The sequence below is a fragment of the Drosophila subpulchrella genome, chromosome X (assembly GCF_014743375.2).
Source record: "Drosophila subpulchrella strain 33 F10 #4 breed RU33 chromosome X, RU_Dsub_v1.1 Primary Assembly, whole genome shotgun sequence".
Classification (NCBI taxonomy): Eukaryota; Metazoa; Arthropoda; class Insecta; order Diptera; family Drosophilidae; genus Drosophila; species Drosophila subpulchrella.
In genome coordinates this window covers 24,804,099-24,832,092 of record NC_050613.1, presented here as the reverse complement: position 1 = coordinate 24,832,092, position 27,994 = coordinate 24,804,099, and the positions used below count along the sequence as shown (strand labels likewise).

At 37.4% G+C, this 27,994-nt stretch overlaps 1 protein-coding gene across 2 annotated transcripts; it reads left to right on the top strand.

Annotated features, from left to right (window-relative positions):
* Nucleotides 1-391: 391 nt before the first annotated feature.
* Nucleotides 392-27,848, top strand: LOC119558086 (fl(2)d-associated complex component). 2 transcript variants are annotated; one of them, XM_037871281.1, is made up of 5 exons: nt 392-461; nt 19,357-19,662; nt 20,376-20,602; nt 23,483-24,228; nt 25,055-27,848. In XM_037871281.1, the coding sequence occupies exons 2-5, from the start codon at nt 19,468-19,470 to the stop codon at nt 26,920-26,922; spliced, it is 3,036 nt and encodes a 1,011-aa protein (XP_037727209.1). In that variant the 5' UTR covers nt 392-461; nt 19,357-19,467; the 3' UTR covers nt 26,923-27,848. The 2 variants fall into 2 exon arrangements, with proteins under 2 accessions (XP_037727209.1, XP_037727208.1); XM_037871280.1 differs by lacking the exon at nt 392-461 and adding an exon at nt 15,315-15,436.
* Nucleotides 27,849-27,994: the final 146 nt, after the last annotated feature.

The following is a 27,994-nucleotide window of genomic DNA, read 5'->3' as shown; positions in this document are numbered from 1 at the left end:
ATTGGAACGCTCTAAGTTTATTTTGTAAAAATACAGAATAACATTTTATATTACATACATTTATTTAAGTTTTAATGAACACAACTGCCATTTTAGAATTGTTTCAAAAATATGTACTATGCTTAAAAACTTTTGTAATTTGCATTATATTTTACTAAGGGTACCCAAAGTATCTTTTCGCCAAGCCATTCGTATCTTCTTTGTATATTTTTTCTAGACTTTTATGTCGCTGCCATTTAGCTGTGGCATTTCAATTGCAATTTTGTTTTATTTGTTTTGCCTGTCATTTGTTTCTGTGGGCTTGTTATGACATTTTTTTGGAGTGCCATTTGAGTGATTGTCTGGCATTTGTTTGTTTGTTATTAACAAATTACAATTTTTATTGCAGATACCCAGCCGAGCCGTGGAAATATTTGCATATTCAAAGTATTTCAGTCTGAACTATTTATATCTTCATGTCGGTAAGCATTCAATTTTTCATTTCCAAAGCTTATGCAACATATGCATTTCCTTTTGCTGGAAATAACTCAGAGTTCGTTCAACAAAAAAAGGCAAATATATTAAATGTCACGGCACAAAAGAGCCAACAAATATTTATATGCATTTAACATAAATTGTGCCATTGTCATGTTTGAATATTTTCTTTTTCAGTCGACTTTCCCACAAAATGCATTTGATAAAGGCAACAAATTTTTCTTTAACAAAAGGCCGCATTCGAAATCACGTACAAATATTTTGGACGTTAATTTGCCGCCAGTAGAAAGCTAAATGTTAATGAACCAAAAAGCCACAACACAAATTTCCACTAAGTGAATATTAAGAGACATATGTGTGTGCATCCGCGGAAAAAAGCCATAATGCATATAATACTATAATTTGAAGAGAGACAATGCACTTTGCATTTGAATGATGATAAACTGGATGCTTATATATATTTTATGATTTGTTATTATTACCATGAGAGGAATATCACTTAATTTTGGACCGTGTATACATAGATAAATGCTGGGGAAAAACGAACTAATTTCGATGTAAAAATCAATTAAGTCAGTCGTTCAGACAATTATTTCGAATATATAACATATAGATTTATTTTATTTTGAAAGCCCTGACTTTCGAAAGTCAATTGCCTTAAAAGGCCAGTCGATCCTAGGCACAGGTATACCCAATCAGCGATTTCGATCAGGACCCAAGACAATCTTAGGCCCAAACTCCGATGACAAGACAATGAAAAGTGAAATTGTCTCGATGGATATTCGTTTTAACCATTTTTTGTTTACCTATTTTTTTTTTTGGCTAGCTGGTTTTTCTTTATTTTCGAGCACGTTTGTTTGTTTTTCACATATTTCTCGACGTCGGCGAGGGGGAGATCAATGAAAGTCGCGTCGATTTCGCATGTTCGCATAATCATGCCAAAAACGGCAACAAAAGACCACCGAACACTTGGCCAAAATGCAGAGAGAGGAGAAAGGCGAACCTGTGGCACTGGTTCACCTGTTTTTTATGTTTTTTATGTTTTTCCATCTGAATCTGAAACCGAATCTGCAGTCGCAGTCGCGTCTGAAGGACGTTTGCCCAAAAGGTCAGAGGCTGAGCCACCGAGCCGTGTCAGCGAAATGCAAACGAAATACAATTAACAATTAAACATTCAAATGTTTGAGTTGACAGGCAACAACTTTCACCGATGCTGCCGCACAAAAAATAAAAAAATAAAAAAAAATAAAACGAGAAAATACTCCCATGGAGCAGAGGCTACCAAATAAAATCCAAGCAAACCAACCGATGTCAATCAAAAAAACGCCATCCACCGACACTTTTTATTTGCAGCCAGTTTTTTTTGCACAACAGCTCATCCATTGAGAAATGCTGAAGGTTAAAATGCAATTGAATGAAAAGAAATACAAATAATTGGGCAGACATGAGAGGAAAGTTAAGGTGGCTGACACACAATCGACTGGGGTTCTCTACGGGTTTTATTTTTTGTTTTTACCTGGTTTACTACACTCCACATATACTACGTACACCTGCGGAGACACTTGCCGCAATTTCGCCTAATAAATTGGCATCATTAGCTGGCTTAGCCATCGGAAAGGTAATCACATTTCGGGCTTAATGCCTGTGAAAGAGATTTCAATTTGAATCGAATTAGCCATAAGCATGTGGATTGATTAGCTTTAAGTAGGTTGAAATAGATTTTAATTGGGGTCAATACAGGCTGAGGATTTATTTTTATTCAAAACCAATGTTTTCCCTGGTAAAAAGAGATTAGAAATTTTTTAATTAAATTTGTAGGTGATAAAAAAAAGTATATTACTACAAATAAGTTGGCTTTAGTATCCTACCATAATATGAAAATGATTGAATCAATATTTTCACTAAAATTATATAATTTATAATATATTTCTATCGAATTTTGCCTTTAAAACGGTTATAATCCATTGATATTTTAGCCATTAAAAAAACTCAATTGCCGAATCTGATTACTACTTTTGCTGTCTTTTCGTTTCTTTAGTTTAAGAGATTAAATTTATGGGTAATGAATTTTTTATCCTACAATATAAAAATCATTTTAAAATTATATTAAATAAAAGACTTAATATATTGCATATTTGTTGGGGGATTTTGCTTTTAAAAAGGTAATAATCCATTGATATCGTAGCCATTCAAAATACTCAATTGCCAAATCTGATTATGCCTTCGAGTATTACTTCCTGAAAATCCAATTGCTGTCTTTTCGAGTAGTTTAAGACTTGGACGCCCCTTTAGAGCTCAGTGAACATGTCGAAGTGACATTATGTATATGGTATGCTGACCAAAATCCGAGACGTTCGAAATTTGAACTGTGGGCGAGGCAAACGGTTCGTGACCGTTACCAATCGTTGGGGCTTAAATTTGGTTTGGGGGTTCGGCGTTTCTCGAGTTCAGAATGGGCTAGCCAGTTAGCCAGCTAGTCAGCCAGCCAGCTAGCCAGTTAGCCAGTTACTGCGGACAATTACAGTTAGCTTGGCCTATGCAAATTGCGTGCATGACAACAAATTTGTGGACTGATTGATTGACGGGCCGGCTGATTGGAAAGGTGTGCGCTCTGCGCAGGCGCACGCACTTTGGATATATGTTATACGACTGCGGTAGATGGTATATGGTATATGCAGAAAGGGGGAAAAGCGCGGCCAGACGTCGGCTATTAACCTTGATTTGCGAGCCAGCCAATAAGCAAAACAAAGAAAAATAACACGGCACACAAATAAATAACACCAAGTCTTGCGCTCAACAAGAGTCGTGCAAATGAAGTCATTTCGAGTACTCAGCTCGCCTTTCAATTGAGGGCAAGCGCTTCGAAAAAAAAAGGAAAAAATAGGTGTATATACGATTTAGTTTTCTGCAGCCGAGCATGGGCGAAAAATAGTTCCCCACTCCATCACTTCTTCGAGCAGGTGTGAGCCAAAGTTCTGCTTTTTGGCGGAAATGGTCTGAGACTTTTGGCACTTTACAGTTTGTCGGGCAACAAATAAGAGAAAAAGGTAAAAAAGAATACAAAAAAGCAGCTGAAAATTGTAGAAATAATTAATGAGGTACGAGAATAAATGTTATGGCATGTTTGAGCATTTCCATAATACAAATTGGAGTTTAAATAAGAATAAAATGTTTGCTTTTAATCTAAAATGAGGTGCCTACATTTTTAAAAGTTCATTCACGATTTAAGTTAAGGGTTTTAAATAAAATACAAATAATGTGGAATGATTTCATTTGTTCCCTGGCGAATTCGCTTAACAAAAAATTTTCTTTAAACTTTCCACAAATAATAAGAAATAAAGCTTTATTCTATATATACACATTTTATTGTGAGTTTATTTTTAAAACGCTGACCTCAATTCGGTGCTGTTCCCGCATCCGACTGCCGCAAAGATATTTTAATTACCCGACAAGAAGCAAATTTAAAACCGGCTCAAATCCTGCCATGACATCAGCCATCCGACCAATAACCACCATCATCATCATCATCACCATTATCGGCATCAATTTCTAAGCGAAATAAAAAATTAAATACACGCTTTTAATTTGTGGATGCCTCGGGCAACGTTTTTCGCCTAAAAAAACCGCGCAAAAGATTCTTTTGATTCGTCTGCCAGTAAATCGTCTTAATTTTCGGCGTCTTTGGAGACATGACGACAAGTGCGAGGGTCGATTGAACAGGTTGAAGATTAAAAAAAATTAAATATAATTTTTGAATGAAATATATCCATCATCATACATTATATAAAAATATAAATAATATAGGAAAAAAAATAAGGAAATCAATCATATTTCATAATAAAAATATTTAAAAAAAATTGGTTATTGCTTGCCCCAACAGAAACCTTTCATTTACACTCCTGGTATTTTGAATATATTAAATTCAATCGAAATCAGCCTGAAAAAAACGCGTTAAGATTTCGAAATACAGCAAAAGGTTCTTAGGGAGAAATATGGAAAACTTTCCCCCTTTGGCCCCTTGAATCGAAACTGCTGACTTGACCCCTAGGCTGCGATTTCTTTCACCTCCGCCAAGTGTTCTTGCCACACTCGCACACACCCGGCAGCCGTGTGTGTGATGTGATGTGTGTACTTATGCCCGGCATTCTGTGGTATCATCTCCATTGTGGAGGCCTCTTCCCACTGTCGCTTCCTCGTCTCTAAAACTCTTTCTCAACCGCTATCTTCTGTCGCCGCTCGAAAAAAGGGGGAGATTCCCAGGGGGGCGGGGAGGTAAAGGGGGGCGGGGGGAACAGGGGCTTCGGGCCAGGCTTTTGTCAATTCATTGTCAACAAGTCAGTGAACTTGTGTGTGCCCAGCTGAGAAAAAAAAGCAACACAAAGGGAAAAGAGCTGGCGGAGACCCAGCAACCCAAAACCCTCAAAAGGGGAAGAGGGGCATGGTGTGGCTTTTTCTTTTAAAAATAATTAACATAAATTAATAGGAAATGGGTAGAAGCGGCGCACAACAACAGTTACCAGAAGACACGCAGCTGAAGAAGCCGAAGAATTGCATACTCTTGTACACAGAGAGGAAAAACCAAGAACATTGTGATTGAATTGATCACATTCGTTCTTAAAAACCGTGTAAGCACAAATGTTCTTATTTTGATCCGAATGTTCTTGATTCTAGAACGAAATGGTAGGAACTAAAAAAGTGAAATGAGATGATTTCGTTCTATTTTCAAGTTGATTTTGGTTTTAATTTAAGAACATATTTGGATCAATATAATAACATTTTGATATTGATTTTATTTGAATTTGGGATCAAAAGAAGAACATTTTAGACTTGTAAAAGGAAAAAATGAGCTCAAATCGTTCTTGAAATAAGCTAAATACTAGATTGAATACCCTTCTAAAAAAAACGCTAAAATAATAATATTTGGCTTGTAATAGTTTTTTACTTTTATTGAATTGTAATATATATGGGATATGTATATAATATGTGATTAATTACAGGCTTAAATCTCTTATAACATTAAGGTATATATACAAGCTTATAAATATTTAAATCTAAGGTAATGTTTTTTATTATTTAATAAGTATTTGTGTAAGGGTGCACTAGAGAAAGAAATTATATTTTTAATAAGAATAGGTAAGTCTTCATTTTCATTTAATATTTCATACGCTCTATAATGGCTATCAAAAATTGTAGTTTCTGATTGCTGGCAAATTATAAATACATTTTCATTAACCAGAACTAAATCTACAACTTTATAAAATTCACAACCAGATTTCTTAATAGCTAAGTAACATCCAATTTTGTAAACCGTTCCATTGTAATTTAGTTGCTTATGTACAGTTGCTTTTGAAAAATTATAATCTGGCATTTCGGAAATATGTTCATAATATTCTTGATCTGAAATTGAATTTAAAAAAAAGATATAAGTTTGAATTTTAAATTCATTTTTGGATTTTTATGTTTCTGTATATATTTACATACATATGTATAAATAAGTGGTTATGTATGTATGTAAGTATAAACACACGTGGAGACGAACGAATTTGTCTTTTCCGAATTCTTTAAAAAACACTTGCACTTAATTGCAGCCAAATTTCCGTATAAAAGCAAACACTTATACGAACATGTGTACATACCATACATACATACATACGTGCGTTTATTTTAGCACAAAAAATGAGAGTAAAAGAGCTGATGAACTTAGGAATTTATACTAACCTTCAAGGAATTTCCTTACGGACTCCATTTTAATATCCTCCAGGAACTTTGACAACTGCTCGTCACTTTCACTTTCCATTACTTTAACTTTAAACTTTTGCAATCCAATCGAAACGCTGATGAAATGTGCCAGCCGAATGGTTCAGAAGAAGAAGAGCAAAGTAGAAGGGTCTAACGCGTGCTTTGCTGTTAACCGAAAGATACTAACGCGTTATAAAAAATCCGCAACACACCATTTCAAGTCGAAATGCAACTCACTTTTCGTTCTATTTTTTGTCCCTTCCGTTCTTACTTTAAGAACATATTGAGATTATTGGGTTTCTGAGAAGAAATTGAAATTGATTTAAGAACCACGTGATAAATGTATAACATTTCGTTCTTGATTTGAGAACAATTTTGGTTTAACCAAATTTTAGGTTCTCCGTTCTCATTTTAAGAACATTTTCAACTCAGATCAGAACGTCAGAATTCTCTCTGTGTAGGGAGAAGAAATGCTGTGTATCTTGGGAATCTTGGGGTTACCAAAAGGAACCTTTAAGATAGAACTAAAACAAATCATTTATGGTACTTTCTGAAAATATAGATTATCATATATTTATTTTTATATAGAACATATTATAAAAAATTCATAATACAAGAAGGCACGCAGCTAAAGAAGCCGAAGAATTGCATACTCTTGTAGGGAGGAGAAATGCTGTGAATCTTGAGAATCTTGGGGTTCCCAAAAGGAACCTTTGAGATAGAACTAAAACAAATCATTTATGGTACTTTCTGAAAATGTAGATTATCATAGATTTATTTTTATATAGAACATATTATAAAAAAGTCATAAATCTAATCAATAAGGTACCTATACTTGTATTATAAATAAATAGACAAATAAGCAAGCTTCTTAGGAGATTCTATAAGGAGATTCTATCCATTCAAAAATAAGAAAATAAATAAGAGTATAGATAGAACTAAAATAAATCATATATGGTAAAAAATGTAGATTATCATATATTTATTTTTATATAAAACATATTATAAAAAATTCATAAATCTAATCAATTAGGTACCTATACTTGTATTATAAATAAATAGACAAATAAGCAAGCTTCTTAGGAGATTCTATAAGAATATTCTATTCAATCAAAAAATAGAAAATAAATAAGAGTATATTTTTCGATAGTTCTAAGCCCTCCAAAAGAGTAATGCCCACTTGCAGAGCAACAATGTTCCGAAAAAAGCATCAACACGAAATCAGAAAAGAAACCAGGAAAGCAAAAAGTTCGCGTCTTAAGTCTTTCGTTTTTTCGCCGCTTTTCGACTTACATAAGCCCGAGATGCGGAGACTGCGACTGCGGTACCAATTCCAGAGTTATTTATGGCACACGCACCCGGAGAATGACAAAATGCAGCAACAAAAAAATGTTTTGGCATTTAAATTGCACCAAATGCGAGTGCAACCCAAGAGTTGTGGGTTAATCAGCACCTGTCAGGGGGCTGAGTTGCAATCAGGAAGCCAAAGTCGTAGCCGAACCCTAGTGAAAAGCTGCCCTGCTCTGGCTCAATGTTCACATGTTGATTAGGTTTCGTTTTTTTTTTTTTTTTCTTTATGGGCTGGCGCACAATATGCCACATGATGTAATATGCACACATGGGCGCACATCGAAGGAGGCAATCGATGGGAACAGCTAAAACGATTGGCAGAAACGAGTTTTGGCCAGGTCCAGAGACTCAAGGCAAAAAAAGGCAAAAATAGGGTTGGAAGGCAGTGAGTTATCGGGGATTCTTAATGATCTCACACTGGCATTAGCATTTCGAATTGAGTAGCGAAAGCCTTATAATTGAGATAAATGCCTGACTAAATATAGTGGATGAGGCAGCAGCACGAGCGAAGAGGTATCTACAAGTCAATCTTTCGGCCCTCTAGATGCACATTTTTCTATTCGTTTCCATAATCAAATAACAAAAGAAAGGCCTGCGAGAACCAGAAAAACTGGCTCTTAAAGTTTGTTATTAATGGATTTGATTAAATAGTATGGGTTGGATTTTTTGGGTTCATACTAACCTTCACTATAGCAAAAATATGTTCATTATTTTGGGTTTTTAATAAATTTCTTCAATGTACAATAAAATTAAATAATCTGCTGATAAAACAATCATTTTTTCTATAGAAAATTTACAAAAGAAGCATATGCATTTTATTTCTATTTTCCTATTTAATTGCTTTATTTTTGATTTCGTTACCAACAATGTGGCCATTTTTTGCACTTCTGACCAACTCATCATTGCTAAATCGTTTTTGCCCATGCTTATTTATTTTATTTTACCCGTCTGTTTTGCCCAACAATTATTTACACATTATACACTGTCATTAGAGGGAAATTATAATTATTATTGTTGTTTATTACACAATGCAGCAGCCGCGACATCGAACACTCACGAAAAACAGGCACAAGTGCTGGGTAAATAATGTGAAATGTGTAATGAATCGATAAATACGGGAATGGGGACCGAGATGGGTTCGAGTGTCGCCTTGGCCTGGGCGGGGTAAATAAACAAATAAATGTTCGCATTTACTCATTGACAAGTAATTGATTTCGCCTTCTGTTCGCCCGATCGAGTGACTGACCGCTGCACTTTCACTTCATAATTTTTAATATAAATAGAAATTTATGCTGGATTTTGCGAAAGGGAGAAAGGGCGACGATGAATCATGCTAAGTAACGAAACAAAAAATATTTCTTTGGGACTTTTACAAAAATCTTAATAAAAAAAAATAAATGGTGCAAAATATATTTTGAAATATTTTTAAGTAGCAGCAAAATAAAAATACAATCCTTTTTATGTTCTGGAATTTTTTCTTATATTTAAAATGCCATATAAAATATTAAATGCACTTTTTTGCCTTCTTATTGCTTGGCTTGTGCCCAAAATTTCCAGGAATTGGCTCAAACCGAAAATGTTCAGTCAAGCCAAAAGTAATGGGTACTCCACAAGCCAAAAGAGAAAGAACCCACGAAAAAAGGGATACAAGAATATAAGATAGAATAAAATAAAGACACGCGTCCGAAAAAGTTCTTGAAGCAAGACAGAAAAAAATAAACCGGGTATGGGGAGCAGTAAAGAAATAGTTGGATAGCGGTCGCTGGAACAGTACGAGAGTAATTATATCATTTAATTTCGGTTGTGTGGAGAGCAGTTAAACTACAGGTGCCCGCATCGAAGGCCCCGGCTTTACTTGGATTGTAATTGCAAAGTTACGAAGCGTTAACACCGCGTAAAGATTGTCCAAATTGATTGTAAGATAGTGGATGTGGAACTGGAACTGGACTGAAATTGGGTTTTCGGCTTTTTGGGCCATTTATCTCTGTGGCTTATGTAAAGCGCCCCCTATTGGCGCGAACCCGCATGGGAGGAGGGGAAATCAAAAGAGTTGGTCAAGATACTGATGCCACTTGATTGATGTTTCGCTTTATCGGGCCATTTATCAGGGACTTAAAGAGGTGCGGCTATTGAGGGGCGTTTATTTCATATTTCCAGCACAATCGATTGAGAGAAAACAATTAATAATAATATATAGGTAAATTGCAAGCCAAGGTCCAGAAACAGGATTATTTCAACACTTTTTCCACCTACATATTCTGCTAAATATTTTCAAGAAATGGCTCAATACCGCTTCCATTTCTCCTTGTTAAATTTTATTTCATTCCCAGTGATTCATTCGTCTTTTATACAACTCGATCTCCCCAAATGAATTTCGTAGTCAATCACCTGATTCATCTACTTGCTCAAGTAGCTGCTGGCATGCCTTCGACTTTGCTTCGATTTTGTTGATTTCGAGCTATTTTATCTGTGGTTTTGATGTTCTGTGACACACCCAAATACGTTTTCACCCAATCTTCAATCGATGGATGCCGCCAGCGAATCTCCGCTGGCATCTCTCCACTCTCTTCTCTCCACTGTCTTCTCTCCATTTCTCTGGCCTCTCCAGCTTCTCCAGCCTCGAAAGCAATTTATATCGCGCTAATCACGTGAAATAGATCAAATTTCTTTTGTCGGCTCGTCTGGCGGGGTATTTTTTTTACCAGGGCGGGACGGTATTGGGACGACGATGATGACAAGAGAGCGGTTCCACTTCGGATCCAAAGATTCGGAATTGGCGCTTCGAGGAGCTCCAAGTGAGTTTCACTTGTTGTGGCAAAAGTGTTGCCAAGTTGCTCGAGAGGCTGTCAGCCAAGTAGGATAACCATCGGAGGCATTTACGTGTCGAAATTTGGAAAAGATAAATATTACTTCTCTTAAGAAGCTCATACAAACCATGGCTCATTTCCTTGTATATTAATTATTAAAAATGTATCAGGATCAGGATTTTAAAAAATGCAAAACCTTAGAAAATATTTCAAACATTTACATAAATACACTTTATAAGTCTCTGCAAATTAAAATAAACGAGCTACACCTTCGGCAATTTAAAGAAGTGAAATTCACTGGGAGAAAATCGCTTTAAAAAGCCAGTAATTGAATTTGAGACACGAGATACATTTGGATTTAAGGAGCTGCAGATAAAAAATAAAAGCAGAGCTGGGGAGAAATTCACTTTCCGATCGGTAATTGAAAGTTTCGGTGACAAATTCGGAGCTCGGCTTAGAAGCTTACACAGCCAGCCAGGTGAATTTCACTGCTCTCCAAAAATCCGATCGAGTGGGCCGACACATGGCTGGCAATGTTTTAATTTGTATCTTTCCATTTTCATTTCCATTTCCACAGACTCTGTGTCGCACTCTCACCGAGGCCTAATCTGCAGGTGGATGGCATCGGGATGGGATGGGGATCTCGATGGGGATGGTATGGGGGCTTCTCGGCGGAGAGATGGCATAGTGATTGGTTTTGCCTCCGCTAATGATGATTACCCACTTTTACCGGGCACATATAAAAATCAAAAGCGGTTTAACGCGTTTCTCGACTCTCGGACACTTTATGCACTGCCTACAGGTACACTGCGAGAAATATGTGGGGTTAAATTATACCAATTTCGGAAAAGGCAAAGAATATTATCGATCAATTAAACATTAATATTTTCCGATTCCTTAAGTGCTTATAGATATGTATCAACAAATAATGTTGACTAATGTTAATGATTTTCCTAATAATATTTGTATTATCAGAGTTATTGAATTGAATATATTTTTAAGAATAACAATAATGTTAAAAGTAATAGAAAATAATATTTTTATTTATTTTTACATTTTGAAAATATGAAATATTCTTGTATAAAGAAATGCAGAGTATCAGGACACAACCCAAACCGTAAGAGCTAGAGCATCCCAATTTTTTCTCAACATTCCAAATTGATTATGAATGAATTTATAAATGCAGATTTAAATTGTTTTAATACCTGTGTATTTCATGGATATTTTTCCCAGTGCACTCCGCATATGTATCTCGCCTCTGCACTTCTCGTCCGCCTCATTGCGATTCAATTAAAAACGCTTAACCGCCACACAACCCGTTGTGTCGTCGCACCCAAAAGAAAGCCACTTGCTGCCATACAAATCAGTTACTAGAGCTCGGGGCGTGTCTTTTTGACTTGGCTTCTTCTTCCTTGGCCTTGGCCATATTTATCTCTTGATTTCTCCCAAAAAACACATATATATATATATATATATTTAAGCAACCAGTTCCCAGCTGAATTTAATTGCAAATTATCATGTCTCGTATCATGTGTAATTTTTCTGTTGCCGTTTTTTTTTTTTATTATTATTTTGAAGTTTTCCATCGCCGAAGAAAAGTGAAATTCCATTTGGCAATTGTTTTTTTTTGGATGCCTCTCTCGCTCTTTCTCCCATTTCATGTCAGCGTGTTAGCAGGGATTTGTCAAAAAGGAAAGAAAAAAAAAAGTATCTAAATGGCTGGTGAAATCTCTGGCGGAAAACGTGCCGAAACTGCATTTATGGGCCCCTCAAATATGCCACAGAGCGCAAGGTCATTAAATTGTTATCATCACGGCTTTTGGTGTTTTTACAATGCGTTAAGACCTGGCATGTAAAGTCTTGAATTTTGTCACGAATGCCCAATTGGCATTTACTTTATTTTTATCCCAGCCCGCAATGCCAAATGGCCGAAGATCCATCTGTGAAATAGCTTTTGAAATATCACTAAATAGCCAGCGATTCGAAAAAGGTCATTTCTGAGCACCCTAAAAATTATGCCCCATCATTCTGTAAATGTGGCCCAGGCATTGTTCGGCCAAATGCATTACAACCATTTTTATGGAGCAATTTCTTCAGATAATTGAGGAAATACTGATGATTTTCGGTGGTTTAGAAGGAAATAAAACGTACCCACACCTTGTTATAAGTTCAGTTGATGTGGTAATGGAAAACCCACAGATGAAGATAAGAAGATATGGGAGTTAATTTGGAAATGGGACATAATTACAGAAGGTTTTAGCCGCAAATGAAGTTATTACTTGGATAAGATTGGGATTTCCTGCTGGCAAACTGTTCCATTACAAAAGATTTATCTTGTATACCAAATATTACTATTGCAAGAGTTTATAATTAAGTATTTAACTATTGCTTATTTGTATTGCTTTTTATATATATACTTTTCTTTGAAGCTCTGCCTTTTCCCTAAATAGAAATATTACATTTTAAATAATCATATAGATAGATCTTACATTTTCGAAATAGATACCACATCATCCAAAGATGATTGTGCCATAAATTGGCCCGATTTATCGCACTCCATCAGATTAGAACATGAATCAAATCGAGCCGCCGGACCACAAAAACAAGTTGACTTCACATCGTCACTTCATCCATCCATCAAACTCAGTATCTCGGGCATAGGAAATATTCGAAAACAAGATCGAGAGAACTGGGCCAAATGCCGAATCGACACCTTGGCTAAATCTGAGCATTTCCGTTTTGAAAATGCGGATTTCACTGGCCGGGCCAAAAGCCCAAGTTAAATGCCAAGTTTTTCATTTTTTCGTCGAGTTTTTTCCCACTTTATTTCTTCTTATTTTCCCCCTCTTTTTCATTTTTTTTTCATTTTTTTTTTTTGCAACCACAATCAATGTTGGCCAAGTGGTGGTGGTGGCTGGAAAACTTGTAGAATGCACGACGGCTTTTCAAAAAGTGCTCAATGCTATATCAATAGCACCACAACCACCGCGGACCAGTGGCAACAACAATAGCGTCTGTACACCTGTCTAAGCCAAAAACAAAAAGAAGTTAACGGCGGCGGCGGCGGCAGCAACAACTACTACAGGAGAGACAACAACACGTTGGCCAGGGCCGCGAAGTTGACGCTGCTGCGCCCAAAAACCCAACAACTTTTAATTTCAACACATTCCAGCACAAGACTCCACAGTCAAGACAACCGCACAGTGGGCCTAATCAACCGCGATCAGCGATCGTATCGGATTTGATCGATAAGATAGGGGGCTATATGAACCTTAATAAAGTACTAGATACTTCAAAACTTCTTAGGATCTTTTAGTTTGTATAAAAATATGAGATTTTCATAGTTTCTTAAGAGAATTTCTGTGTAGCTCTTACATTTAAGATTGATATTTTAAGTTTTCTTAGGTATACATAACTAAAAATATATCTCATGATTTTTTTTAGATTTCTATTATAAAGTATAAAATATTGTGGTACCATAATTACAGCTTAAAATCGGTTAAATGCTTCAAACTGTGTGTTATAAAAAAAATTTGCAGATATTGCTTATATTATCTCTAAAATTCCCTCTGAAATTTCACCCCAGATCAGCTATCTTTGGGATCACCTGGCCCAAGGTGCTATATACAGCAGTGGGTACTACGTACGTACGCGCGACTTGACTTTCTTTGCGGCCTAAGCCAAAAAACAAGTTCGGGCTCGGCTTCGTTCGGGCCAAGTTGTAGCGAGCTACACGGAAAGAAAAAAATTAAATATAAGATATATAGATATATAGATATATAGATATATAGATATATAGATATATAGATATATAGATATATAGATATATAGATATATAGATATATAGATATATAGATATATAGATATATAGATATATAGATATATAGATATATAGATATATAGATATATAGATATATAGATATATAGATATATAGATATATAGATATATAGATATATAGATATATAGATATATAGATATATAGATATATAGATATATAGATATATAGATATATAGATATATAGATATATAGATATATAGATATATAGATATATAGATATATAGATATATAGATATATAGATATATAGATATATAGATATATAGATATATAGATATATAGATATATAGATATATAGATATATAGATATATAGATATATAGATATATAGATATATAGATATATAGATATATAGATATATAGATATATAGATATATAGATATATAGATATATAGATATATAGATATATATTTTAGATATAATTGATTTTAGCTATTAACCTCCATCCCTATGATTTAATATAAACAAATATTTGTTTTGAAAAAAATAATTTAAAAAATTCTGGGTGGTAATTGAACCTGACTTTTGAATCCGTGTTTTTAGATATTTTAATATTAAAAGAAAATATTTAAGATTAATGTTTTAGATGAACACAATTTAATAACTATGTGGAATGCAGAGGGCAGCAGTGGGATTCGAACTCGGTGTTAAAAAAGTTTTTCAGTTATTATAATAAATCTTTGTATTGCTATATTTTCATAAAGTACAACAAAGACTATGAATATTTTTTGTGATTGGAAGAGGGCAGCAGTGGGACTCGAACTCGGTGCTAAAAAAGAATCTTTAAGTTATTATAATAAATCTTCATATTATTATGTTTTCATGAGGTACAACAAGGACTACGAATATTTTTTGTGATTGGAAGAGGGCAGCAGTGGGACTCGAACTCGGTGTTAAAAAAATCTTCAAGTTATTATAATAATTCTTCATATTGCTATATTTTCATAAAGTACAGCAAGGACTATGAATATTTTTTGTGATTTTGGGCCGAGTTCTGTTGCAGTGTGGGGTCTGGGGTCCGATGTGGCGGGATCGGCTGGGCGGGGGTTACGGCTCGGTCGAGAGCTGTGGGCTCCGAGCGGTTTCGGAGGCAGTCAGCCAAGTCAGTCGATTGCTGGCGGTCGAAGCGTTGAGACGTCTGTTCGCGGTTGAAAGTCTGACTTGAGCGCGAGTGAAGCGAACTCTTTTTGTTAACTTTTTTTTCACTTCCAACCACTCATAGATACTGAGGTGTGTACTGGTGTGTGTGTGCGCAGTATGTGCGAGCAGAGAGAAAGAAGACTCTCTTGGCCATTACCGTTAATCAAATAAGTTTTTTAGAAATTTAAACGCTCCACTTCGGCGAGAATGTGTGCGTGCGTATCTGTGTGAGAGCTTTAAACGGTTCATTGATCGAGTTCAGCTCGGAAATGGAGCAAAAGCGTAGAAAGAATAAATACCAAGTACCAAATGGAAAACAAAAAAACAACAAACAAAACATAACAAAACAAACGAGCCAACAAATAGTGCAAGTGCCAAAGTGTATTGGATGTGCCAGTGTGTGTATTGTATGACTGTGTTACCAATTCGCATCGAAGTGGCGGCAGAAAATGCGCTTAACCCATTTGTAAGCGGGCTAAAAAATAAACCAAACCACGCCGAACATCGAAAATGGCAATACAAATCCAATAAATGGCCAAAAAAGGCGAGCAACAAAAGACAATTGCTGGCTATAAAGAAAAGAGCTCACATCTAACGCCCAAAGAACTCTTGATTTGCATGCACAGAAAGAAAACTCTCAGAAGAACTGTTGAAAAACAAAATCAAACTCCATAGACTAACAATAATTTCGAAAATAAGCACCAAAACTCTATATCTTTTTAATGGTATTTTTTAGATATTACTTATTAAACCAAAAACATCTTAAAGTATTAACAATCTGTAAAAGTATCAACAAGTTTTCTGTGTTAAAAAGGAAACTGATCTATAAGAGACCCCACGAACTCTTTATTTGGATTTCTATACTTAGTTGTATTAAAAACAAAGCTTCTGCTTATATGGAAAACAATATTGATTAGGTTTTTTAGCCCCATTATACATACAAGACATAAACCAATTTAAATAAAATATTATAGGGAACATTATAAAAAATATATATAATGCTTATAAAGTTATATGTTATTCGTATTCTAATATTTTCTAGAAATTTGAGTGTTCTTGGTACTGTTATCACAGTCAATATTAACTTATAGTATTGGAACGAATATAAATGATCTAAAGCATGTATTAAAATGTGTTGATCATTTGCATATGTAGAAATAAAACGTAAAATCATTTTTGAGAGGTTATTAAGACCAATATTTTTCATTCCCTAACAGTTGGCATACTAAAATATATATTTTTTATGTTAATATTAGTTTTATAACGTATTTGCTATTGAAATAAAAATTTAAAAAAGTTTTGTAAGAGAATTCCGTGTTCGGAATTGTGAATCGTAGTTAAACCAGCAACAGCTACAGAAACCGAAGCACAGGCGCCGAGACATGAAACTTGTGTTATTATGGACAGATGATTCTACAGATTGCTCAGATATACCTCATATACAGAGGCCCTCAGACAGACACAATCCGGCATAACAAAAGATCTCTTTGCAAATTGTTTATTTGCTGCTTGGCTGATCAGCAAACGGATTGTTTATGCTAATTTCTTCAGCTGTTGTACGAACATGGCTCTTTCATCACATTGGCATAAAATGGAAATCTATTTGGGTTTTTTCTTGCGACTCCAGGGAGTTCCAAACTGCAAACTGGTTTACTGAATATTTAACTAAATTTAGAACTAAAACGTTCAAAAAATTTTGATATAGTGTTTAATTATGACTAAAAAATAGCTTTGTTTTCTTCTTATTTTGATTTTAAATAGCTTCAAATTCAGTTATTCACAAATAACTTTATTATTTCATGTAGTATTACAAATAAACAAAGGTTACTTCTATTTAGTGGGCTATCAATCAAAATTCGAATATAGGAAATACTTTTAAAACAAGTTTCGACCACAAGAAATGCGTAGATAATTGCAAAAAACCACAAGTTTACTATGACTCAATAGCCATACTTCCTGAAATGTATTCGAATATATTTCCAAACGAAACGAATTTAAAATTGTTGTCTTCCACAATTACTATCTCTTCAAAGCTAATTTTAAATTAGCAAAATGTTGAACACAAAAGATTTTATTCATAAAGTCTTACATTTCAGCTTTTTCTTAATTGTTTACGATTTCAGTTAATGCAAAGCTGCTAAAAATCACGTACTGCCAAATTTCTTAATAGAGCTTCGCAATCTCAAGAGCCAGCTGTGTTTTTTACATTCTGTCAGGTTCGTTTTTTCGTTATTATTATGCATTCTCGAATTTTTTATATATTTAGATCCGTTTCGAGGTTAATAATATCGTTTGTGGGCAGTCATTTTTAAAAATATAGAAGAGTATATGTGTTTTCCCAGCGACTTTTGTGTCGTATGTAAATTTTTGAAGCACACAGTAAGAAATCGCCTCCTCTGCGGTTTTTATTTGCCTCGTTGTTGAGCTGAATGCATAACTGAAAAAACAAGATTCTTTTGGCCTACGCGGTGGCGAACAACAAGTCGCACAAAATCATCGTTTATAATAGTTATTAGGGGAGAATCTCATATACAGTATAATGCACTGAGAGAAGTTAGCAAGTGCTAATATCTAAAAATTAAGAAAACCTGCTGGCAACATTCACTTTTGTCATTATAAATGGTCTTTGAATGATTTTTAAAAACATGAAGTCGTTTAAAAAAAAAAAATAATAACAATTGTTGGTACTTAGGATCGGTATTTTCAAAAATTTTCTAATAAATCCCAAAAGCTTATGAAATCGATCTTGAAACCCCAAAGCCAATATAGTATTTTCTCTGTGCATATAAATGGCATCCAACACCTGTGTGACGGGTTAATACCGTTTGCTGGTTTGGCCGGTTCGATTTTGGTCGGTTATTTTTTTTGGCCCCAGTTTTGAAGTTGCTCCTCGGATTGTTTTCTGGTTTTCTCGGCTTCTCACAGAATTATGACACATGACGAGATTGCATTTGAATCCATCTGGTTTGCCGTTAGCCACCACTTACAGTGCCTATCAAAAAAAAAAGAAACAGTTGCGCCGGCGCAACCAATTTGCATTCCAGTTTTTGTTCAATCTGTTTTCGATCAAATTGAAATCGCCCGGTTGAAGCGTTTCCTCTTTGACATTAAGATCTGATTTGTGATTTGTGGCGTCATCAATCATACTCGATTGCCGATTTATTTTCATACGTGGGCAACGGGCACTTCTCCAAAAAAAATCTAGTGGTACTATGTTTTTGGGGAATCTTCCGCGAAGACTTAAGTGTTCCGATTTGGGTTGGTACTTAAAAGGAAGTTAACGGTTGGTTCTGTTAGAAATCTCGAAGAATTACACGATTTTTCGCTGTTTTTCTGTAAACCCGTTTTCGCTGGTTTTTTTTTTATAATCTTTTATTTTATTTGAATACCTTTGCATCGCCTTATTTGTTTTTATTAACATTTATAAATATCTTTGGGCTGTTCATATTCAATTCATAGTTTTGTATACGTTATAATTTCTGAATCAAATAACCATCTTTAAAATTGGTATTTTTATCATAATGGAGCCTAAAAATTCAATTTAAACATTTGTTTATTATACAATTTAAATTAAATGACCCGTATTTACTCAACTGCTAGGCCTTTCAACGCGTTATGTAATCATCCATTAGGAATTCCTTTAAAATTGGCGGCCAAACATGTTTTTTAAATTACACATTTTAATTGGCATTAGTCTGTTATTTACTAAAACCGTCTTAATTAGATTTTCAAGCTTATGTAAATAGCGTGACTTAAGTGATTCGTAATTAATGTTTATTTGCCTTGACTTCATTTCTAATTATACAGAAAACATGTTATTGCGTTATTTGTTTGTCAAAATTGGTTGTTTATAACGAATAGATATAAGTGTTATAAAATTGAGCGTTCTATGATGATTGATTTTTTAAGATTACAATTATATATATTCCGAAATTTTTAATTAATTTAAAAATCACAAAACTTTATTTAATTTCCGAATATCCCATTAATAGTCCACATTATTTTTCCAGATGATCTAAATGCCCATTAGCATTTGTACCCAACCATCGACATTAAATCAGTTCTTGCATAGTTGCCTCATTTTCTTTGAGTGTGCCTGAGTCGCACATTCCGTCCTGAAGATGGCGCTGCGCCTGCGTCGCGACGTGCAGAAGGCCTCCTACTATGTGTGGTTCCTGGGCGCCGAGGAGGCGAAGGGGCTGCGGGGCGCCCGCGTTATCAACTCGGTCCTACCCTATTTGGTGGACAGGTCCCGCGGCCAGGAGCCGCTCAAGGTCACGCTGCAGGTCTCCCACAAGGGCATCAAGATCGTCCAGGTATGAGTTCTATGCCACATTTCTTAATACCATAAACAAATCTTAAATTTAATGTAAAATGTTATTGTATTAAAAATAAATAAAGGTCATGGAGCTGTTTAGTTCACTAAAGTTATAATACATTTTGAACAAGGCTTGAAATAATTTGAATTCTTCTTTATACTGCATTTTTAACAAATTATAGTCGAACACAATTTTATAAAACTCCAAAAAACTCTTATACTTAAAATAAATATTTATATTTTAAAATAAAATATTTTAAAAGTAACCATTTTAACTATTTTCATTTATTTTGAGTTTTTAACAAATCATTGTCATTGCTTTTTCGATGAATTTGTTTAATTTTTAAAGATATAAAATATTCTATTAATTCTTTTGACCATTTGAAGTTAAGACACATATTCTATTAATTCTTAAAATATTATATTAATTCTGTTGACCATTTAAAGTTAAGACACATATTCTATCAAATCTTAAAATATTATATTAATTCTTTTGACCCTTTGAAGTTAAGACACATATTTATCCCTGCTTGCCCTAAGATGCAGTTTATTGACTTGGGTGCTTCTTATTTATTTGGCATCTGTTTCATTTGACTCACCCTGGCTGGGATGTGGTGATCTGGGATCTGGCATCTGGCATTTGGGATCCGATCCCGCTGAGTGGCGCACCCATTAATCCCCGATCTCCTTCTCGTTCTCGATCATCCGCAGGGGGCCTCCAAGCATCTGATTCCACACAGTGCCATAACCAGCTCCGTGCAGACGGACGACATCGTCGCCTGCGTGCTGCTGCTCTACAACCCGGCCACCAAGTGCCCGCTCCACGTCCACGCCTACCGCTGCGACTCGGAGACGACGGCGGAGGCACTGCACCTCCAGCTGCAGATCCTCATCAACCGGCCCGACAACCAGAAGCGCTTCGAGGAGCTGGAGACCAGGTGGGCACTTGTTTCGACCACCTTTGAGGGGGTTTTGAGACTCGAACGAAGGAAATCTCTGTCGTTATTATTTATTTAATATTTTATTTATATAACTTTGACCAAGTTAATGGCATTCCTTATTCTTACCTTTTTTCGCTAATTGATTGTTAAAATACCTAGGTTTTTGGGACGATAAATAGGTAGTAGAAATTTTGACAAGAATAGACCTTTTTTTTGGTAGTTTTTCAATTGTAACTTGGTCAAAACAAGGCGCACAGCTGAAAGACCGACTGTTTTGAGCAGCTAACAACCTTGGCTAACGAAACCCATCACTTTTCGGAAAATTTATTTTTTAACCAATTTTCGCATTTTTTGTAATTCATCCATTTTTGCGAAAAGTGCCCAAAAATTAAAGTTTTTATATTTAAATGCCAATCGATTGGAAATTTAATTACGAGCTCATCGACATATGACATTCCTTATTCTGGCTCCATTTTGCAATTTGTCGACGAAAATACTGATCTATTTTGGGCAAAAATAGGGAGTAGCATTTTTTGCACGAAAAATACGTTTATTTTAAGCCGTTTTCAGACGTACTTTAGTCAAATCGAGGCGCACAACAAAAAGACCGACTGTTTTGAGCAGCTAACAACCTTGGCTAACGAAACCTATCACTTTTCGGGAAATTAATTTTTTAACCAATTTTCACATTTTTTGTAAGGGGTTACATCATCTATTTTTGCGAAAAAGGGTCAAGAAATAAAGTTCCTAGATTTAAATGACAATCGATTGGGAATTTTATTACGAGTTCAACAAGGTATGACATTCCATATTTGGACCATTACTTTTGTTGTTTCGCCCAAAATACTGATTTTTTTTGGGTGGAAAATAAGTATCTTAGTTTTTTGGCGAAAAGCCGATATTTTTCTTGGACCTTTTTTGCTGTAACTTGGTCAAAAATGGTCAGAAATCTAGGAGACGCACTGTTTTGGACAGCTAACAAGCTAGATAATTAATCGCAACTATTTTCTGGCTGATTTTGATAACTTAAAATTTTTGCAAATTTTCACTTTTTTTACAAGGGGTAGTATCATCTTTTTTTGCGAAAATTGGCAAAAAAAAAATTTTTTTAGGTGCGAATGTTATTTGATTGTAAATTTTATTATGAGTTCAAAAAGGTATGCCATTTCATTTTTGGACTATTACTTTTTTTGTTTCGCCAAAAATACTGATTTTTTTTGGGTGGAAAAAAAGGATCCTAGTTTTTCGCGAAAAATCGATTTTTTTCTTGGACCTTTTTTGCTGTAATTTGGTCAAAAATGTTACGAAATCCAAGAGACACACTGTTATGGACAGCTATTAAGCTAGATAATTGATCGCACTCATTTTCTGGCTGATTATAAAAACTAAAAATTTTCGCAAATTTTCACTTTTTTTTTCAAGGGGTAGTATCATCTATTTTTTCGAAAAAGGGGTAAAAAAAAAAAGTTTCCAAGTTTAAATGCCAATCGATAGGGAATTTAATAACGAGATCAGCGAGGTATGGCATTCCTTATTCTGACCTTGTTTCGCAAAATGAATGCCAAAATACCTACGGTTTTTGGGTCAAAAAATAGCTAGAAATATAAGACCGTGTTCAAAGTAATAGCAGTATAGTTATATTTTTCAAACATTTTTATACAATATTTAGAAGCCAAGGCGATGTTTAAAAAGCCCGAAATGTAATTTTTTGAATACTTCAAGTAATAGATCGTAATTTTTAAAATATTCATAATATATACATTTCTATAATGACTTTATTTTTAAGACAGAAAATATTACGACGACCACTTTGAGCACAGTTGCACATTATAATGTTAATTGGGCATTTTCAGCTGTGGCTTTTTGCGAGTGCCGGGGACTTTGCCATTTTGTTATGCAACGTTTAATTAATTGTGCCGCCAACTTCGGGAGCGAGCAGGAAGCAGAAGCAGTGGCAGTGGCAGCCGGGCCACTTAGTCACTCCATTAGACACACTCACCCAAACCCAAACACATGACGACCGATCGTGATAATCGCAGTGGCCGGGATGGGTTCGGGCTGGGGGGTGATGATGATGATAATGGAGCTCTTGGACTCCCAGCGAGGTCCCAGTGCCCCGGTAATTGCAATGCCAATCTCCACTGCCTGCCGCATTCCCACGAAGACAGTCCAGCGATTCTGCATCGCCCACGCTGCACCCACCTCCACCTCCACATCCACATCCACATCCAAGTCCAAAGCCACAGCCACATCCACTTCCAAGTCCATGACTTTAAATATCTTAAATGCCTCTTGAAGCTCGCTGGATGGCTTCGCGGAAATTCTGTTTCAAAGTTGCCGCCCAGCCAAGCTGTCACCATCGATAAGAGTGGAAAAGCTGCCAGGCGAAGTGGAAACATTTTCAGAATTCTGGTAGCTAACGGTCCACTACTTGAACTTGACCTGTGATTAATCAAATTTTAGGAGATTTTCAGATGCAATGTGGATTATTTAAAACTATTAGCTTAAAAATGTATATAAATTACAACTGGGTAACACTTAAGTTTAACCTTATAACCTTATAAAAGGCATATTAAATCAGATGAAAACTTTTGATAGTACATTCATTTGATATTCCTTTAAAAATATACCAATATATGTATCTTCAGATTGAATGAGGGGTAATATTTAAATTTGAAATTTTAATACAAGATACCTATATTTTAATAAGTACAAAAATGACTTAAAGTTTACGATATCAAATGGGAAAGGTTAATAATTTAATTTAAGATCTAAAGGTGATGATCCTTTTTGTTTGGGGCTTAAACTCTCGATTAGGATTTATTAAAAATAGTTAATGTATAATATACTAATACTCACTCCAAAATCCATTTGCAGACTGGGAATCCTGCCACCCATCCCGATGAACGGCAGCACGGAGAAGCACCGTCACGAGTCGAATGGCAAGTCCTCGTCCTCGGGAGGCGGTGGAGGTGTAGGTGGACCTGGAGGACCTGGATCGCACCACCACCAGCTGCAGTCACAACAGTCGGGCGGATACCAGGGTCGCCGGCACGAGACCTCGTCGCCCAAGCGGTTCAGCAGCTCCCTGGGCAGCGACACGGGCAACAGCACCCGCGAGTCGGAGTGCAGCGAGGAGCACGGCCTGGCCGGCGGATCCTCGCCCGTTTCCCGCTCCCCGCCGCATGGCAAGCAGCAGCAGCAGTCCCATGCCCATGCCCATTCCCATGCCCACGGACATGGCCATGGCCATCCACATCCGCCACATCCGCTGCACCATCCGCCGCTGACCCCGCAGCAGAATAGCGACCTCTTCGATTCCCTGGCCGCCGAGCTGAGGGCCAAGCTCAATGGGAATGGTCCACCACTGCTGCTGCCGCCGCGGGACTACGACACGGTGCACCGCTCCAAGGGCAACCTGACGGCCATCGAGTTGAGGCGCTGCCGGAACGCCCTCATCGTGGGCGGATCGCCGAAGGGCCCGGGCCAGGGGGTGGCCAGCGCAGCGGGCGCAGCGGGAGCGGCCACCGCCAACGGCAAGCAGGTCTCCTCGCGCGGCTCCTCGGGCATCGGATCCGACCTGGCCCCCAGTCCCGAGCGACAGGAGCTCAACAGCTCCAGCGGTAAGTATTATTAATATGATATTATATAGGAAACCTTTTATTAAAATACCCTATAACTAAGGGAAATCCTTTTAGTTTCTAATAATGGATGCATTCACAGAGAAAATTCGAACGTTCTCATCTGAGTTAAAAATGTTCTTAAAAATAGAACGACATTTTTAAGTTAAAAATTGGCGGTGTTTATGTACATTGTATATCTCAACAAATAAACTATTAGTTCAGTCCGTCGAGTATACTTACAAGTTGTTAAATAAATTCAATTTAACTTTTCTCTTCTCACCATTTCGTTCTAATATTGAGAACATTGATACCAAAATGTACTTACACGGTTTTTAAGAACGAATGTTCTCAATTCAAGAACAACGTTCTTGGATATTTCTCTCTGTGTTGGTAATCTACTTAAGAATTTTAAAAAATTCTCATAAAGTAAAAGATTCTTATAAAGTTGTACAAAAGCTTCAAGTTATTATATATTTATTATATTATATTATATAATTATAACAACAAACTAGTAACTCTTTTAGTTTTTAAAATAATTTCCATTTCATCATATTATAATGAAAGTTACAAAATTATTGACTTTAGATGCCAATAGATCCATTATTAGCTAGATCCAATGAAATTGGAGCCTTTTAATTAAAGTCGAGACCCTGTATGAAAATATTATATTCGGTCGCAGGCAACAGTGCGTATGAGTAATAATCTTATAATAATAATAGTTATAAGAATCGTCATTCTGCTTCTATTGGAATTTTGCTTTATTTTTAAAATGATTGTTTTTATATCTTAATTTTAAATTTCTAATTATTATTTTTACCCTTTCTAGATGACGAGCACTGGTCCAACGAGGCGGACAACTCGGTCATTGCCCTGAAGCCGTCACAAATCGCCCTGCCCCACCATGGGCAGCTGAAGCGGAAGAGCGCCGTCCAACCGCCGGAGGATAGCTACCTCCGGGACCTGCCCGCCAAACCATATCAGCCGCGTCCCAGCGAGCGGGAACTGGAGCGGGAAAGGGAAAGGGAACGGGAGAGGGAGCGGGACAGGGAACGTGAGAGGGAGCGCGAGCGGGAACGGGAACGGGAACGGGATCGAGAACGTGACCGGGAACGAGATCGCGAGCGCACCAAGACGCCAGCTTCCATTTCGAACAAGTCCTGGAGCCGCGAGGATGAGATCAAGCCCATCATAATGCGTCCGGCCGACTACGATGCCAAGTTCAATCGGGTGATGCAGCAGGAGCAGCAGCAGCAGCACTCCGGCCAGTCCGCTGGCAATCATCACCAGCCGGCCAAGCTGCGCGACACGGACAAGTACAACGAAATCAACCGGTTGCTCAACAAGAAGCTATCCCACGAACGGGAACGCAAGCCGCGCTCTCGGCTCGAGGAGAATCCCGATGACTTCGAGGACTCCGACCAGGGCAGCGAGTCCCACATCCCACTGCAGTCCATGCCACAGGGGCCGGCACCACCGCTGCACCACCATCACCGCAAGGAGAACCTCACCGACAAGCAAAAGTTCATGGAGTACACCACCAAGAAGCAGCAGCTGCTCAAGAACTACGGCGCTGGCGAGGATCAGGCGAGATATCGCCAACAACAGCGCTATGTGGAGCCCACGGATCACCTGCCCTTCGAGGGCGTGGCACCACCATCTGGTGGCTCCACCGCCGCCGGTCACAACAAATACGCCGCCGTGCACAGGGGCACGGATTTGGGTCAGAGGACCACGGAGCGACGACATGACCGGGATTCGGGTGACCGGATCGAGCGGGTTGAGCGGGTCGAGCGGCGAAGGGATCACGAGCTACGCGAACGAGATCACTCCAGGGAACGCAATCCCTACAGAGAGGCCGAGAGCCTGCCCTACATCCAGAGCATGGAGAAGATGATGAAGTCCACGGGCATGCGTTATGGCGAAGCTAATCCCAAGACCAGGGACAGGGAGAGGGAGAGGGAGCGTGACTTCAGGGAGCCACCTCCCGCCCAGAACACCCAGCGGGATCGCTTCCACGATGCCAAGGACAAGTTCCGGGCAATGGAGCAGCGTCCGGCGGTCCAACGCTATGCGGACATAGATGAGCGCGACACGCCTCACAGAGACCACCGGGATCCGTATCGTTCGTCATCCCGCAGGCGTCGCGGCTCCGTGGAGCCACCCAGCACCTATGAGCAGTGGAGCGAGGAGGAGGAGTCGCCACCACCACCAGTGGTGGTGGTCAACGAAAAGCCGTCCCAACAGCGTGACCTAAACCGATCACGAGCCCGATCCCGCGGCGAATGGGAACCGGAGCCAGCACACCCGGCGCCCAGACATCTGGAGCGCAGTGTTCGCGATAGGGAGCGAGAGAGGGATCGGGATTACAATCGGGAGCAGTCCCGGGATCCCTATCGCCATGAGAGAGAGAGAGAGCGACCGGGCGGACGAGCCCACTCCAGGGAGTACCTGCAGAGTGTGGAGACGAAGAATCCATCGACGACGGGTTCGGGTCGCGGCCACTTGGAGCGCTATCCCTCGCCCGCGGCCACGCCCAGCAGATCCGGGGATGTGGGCGGCGGAGGCGGTTCTTCCGGCGGAAACTCCGGCAAGCCACTGGCCCAAATGCCCAAGGGCTACAGGCACAGCTATGCAGAGCCCGTCTTCGCCAGAAACGGAGGACGGGTGGGTCTGGCAGCAGTGAATCCCTATTGAGGAGGATTCTTATAGAGCAGGGCTGACCAGCGGCACCCTGACCAAAAGTTAAAACCGTGCAACGAAATCCAAACTAATCGAATGGAAGGAATATATGTAGGGTGTCGCATAAGTCTCCAGGGATCTTAAAAACTCGCTTCAAAATTAATATAAAATCAATATATAAATCTAGAACTATTCAAAAACATTATATTACATTTAAAATCAGTTTTTTTATATTCCCTATGTAGAAGAAATTATGAAATTCTAATTCTTTTTTGAGATTCGTTATAAATCTTTAGAGATTTCTGCGGCACTCGGTGTTAAAAGATATAAAAGATAAAACATTTAGGTTAAGAAATAACAACAGTGGCAACTGCTTACGACGAACTCTCGAAAGATTTCCGACCAGCCAGGTCATTGTAGGCCCTTTGCTAACAATCCCGTATAATCAATATACTCAATTGCTATAGCAAAGTTTGCCCTCTCACGCGAGAGATATTTAGATACAAATATCCATTCATCCCGCCCCCGACTTAAAAACGCGCCTTATATGGGGGTCGTTGGGGTTCCGAGATCGGACCGAAAAAGAAAGGCGCCAGCCCCTGTAATTATGTGCCTTCAGAGAGAGAATTCGTGTTTTTATTATATGCATAATACTGATTTAGCCTACGATTATATGTGTATATGAATCTAATGTTATCTAAAAGCCAACGAAACAAGAATCGGATTGGATTTACCATTTTTTTTTGTTTTTTTGCTATCTTAAGTTGCGCGGTTGGTTGGTGTTTCACCTTTTTTTTGCTATGCAGTTCACATATGTCATGATATTTGATATCTGTAAGCATATAATATAGATAAATATATACTACATAAACATATACATAGCTGATGTATCTATTGTTATCAACTTGATATTTGCATTAATAAAGCGCTAGTAAAAAATATAATTTGTTGTTCTAGTTGGGAAAGATACATTTATAAAAGGTAAATATTACTTATTTTTAAAAGTGCTTTTCAATTTTAATATACAGTGCAGCATTGAGCGAACAAGTTTTTACATGTTAAGTAAATGTATAATTCACAAAATGGT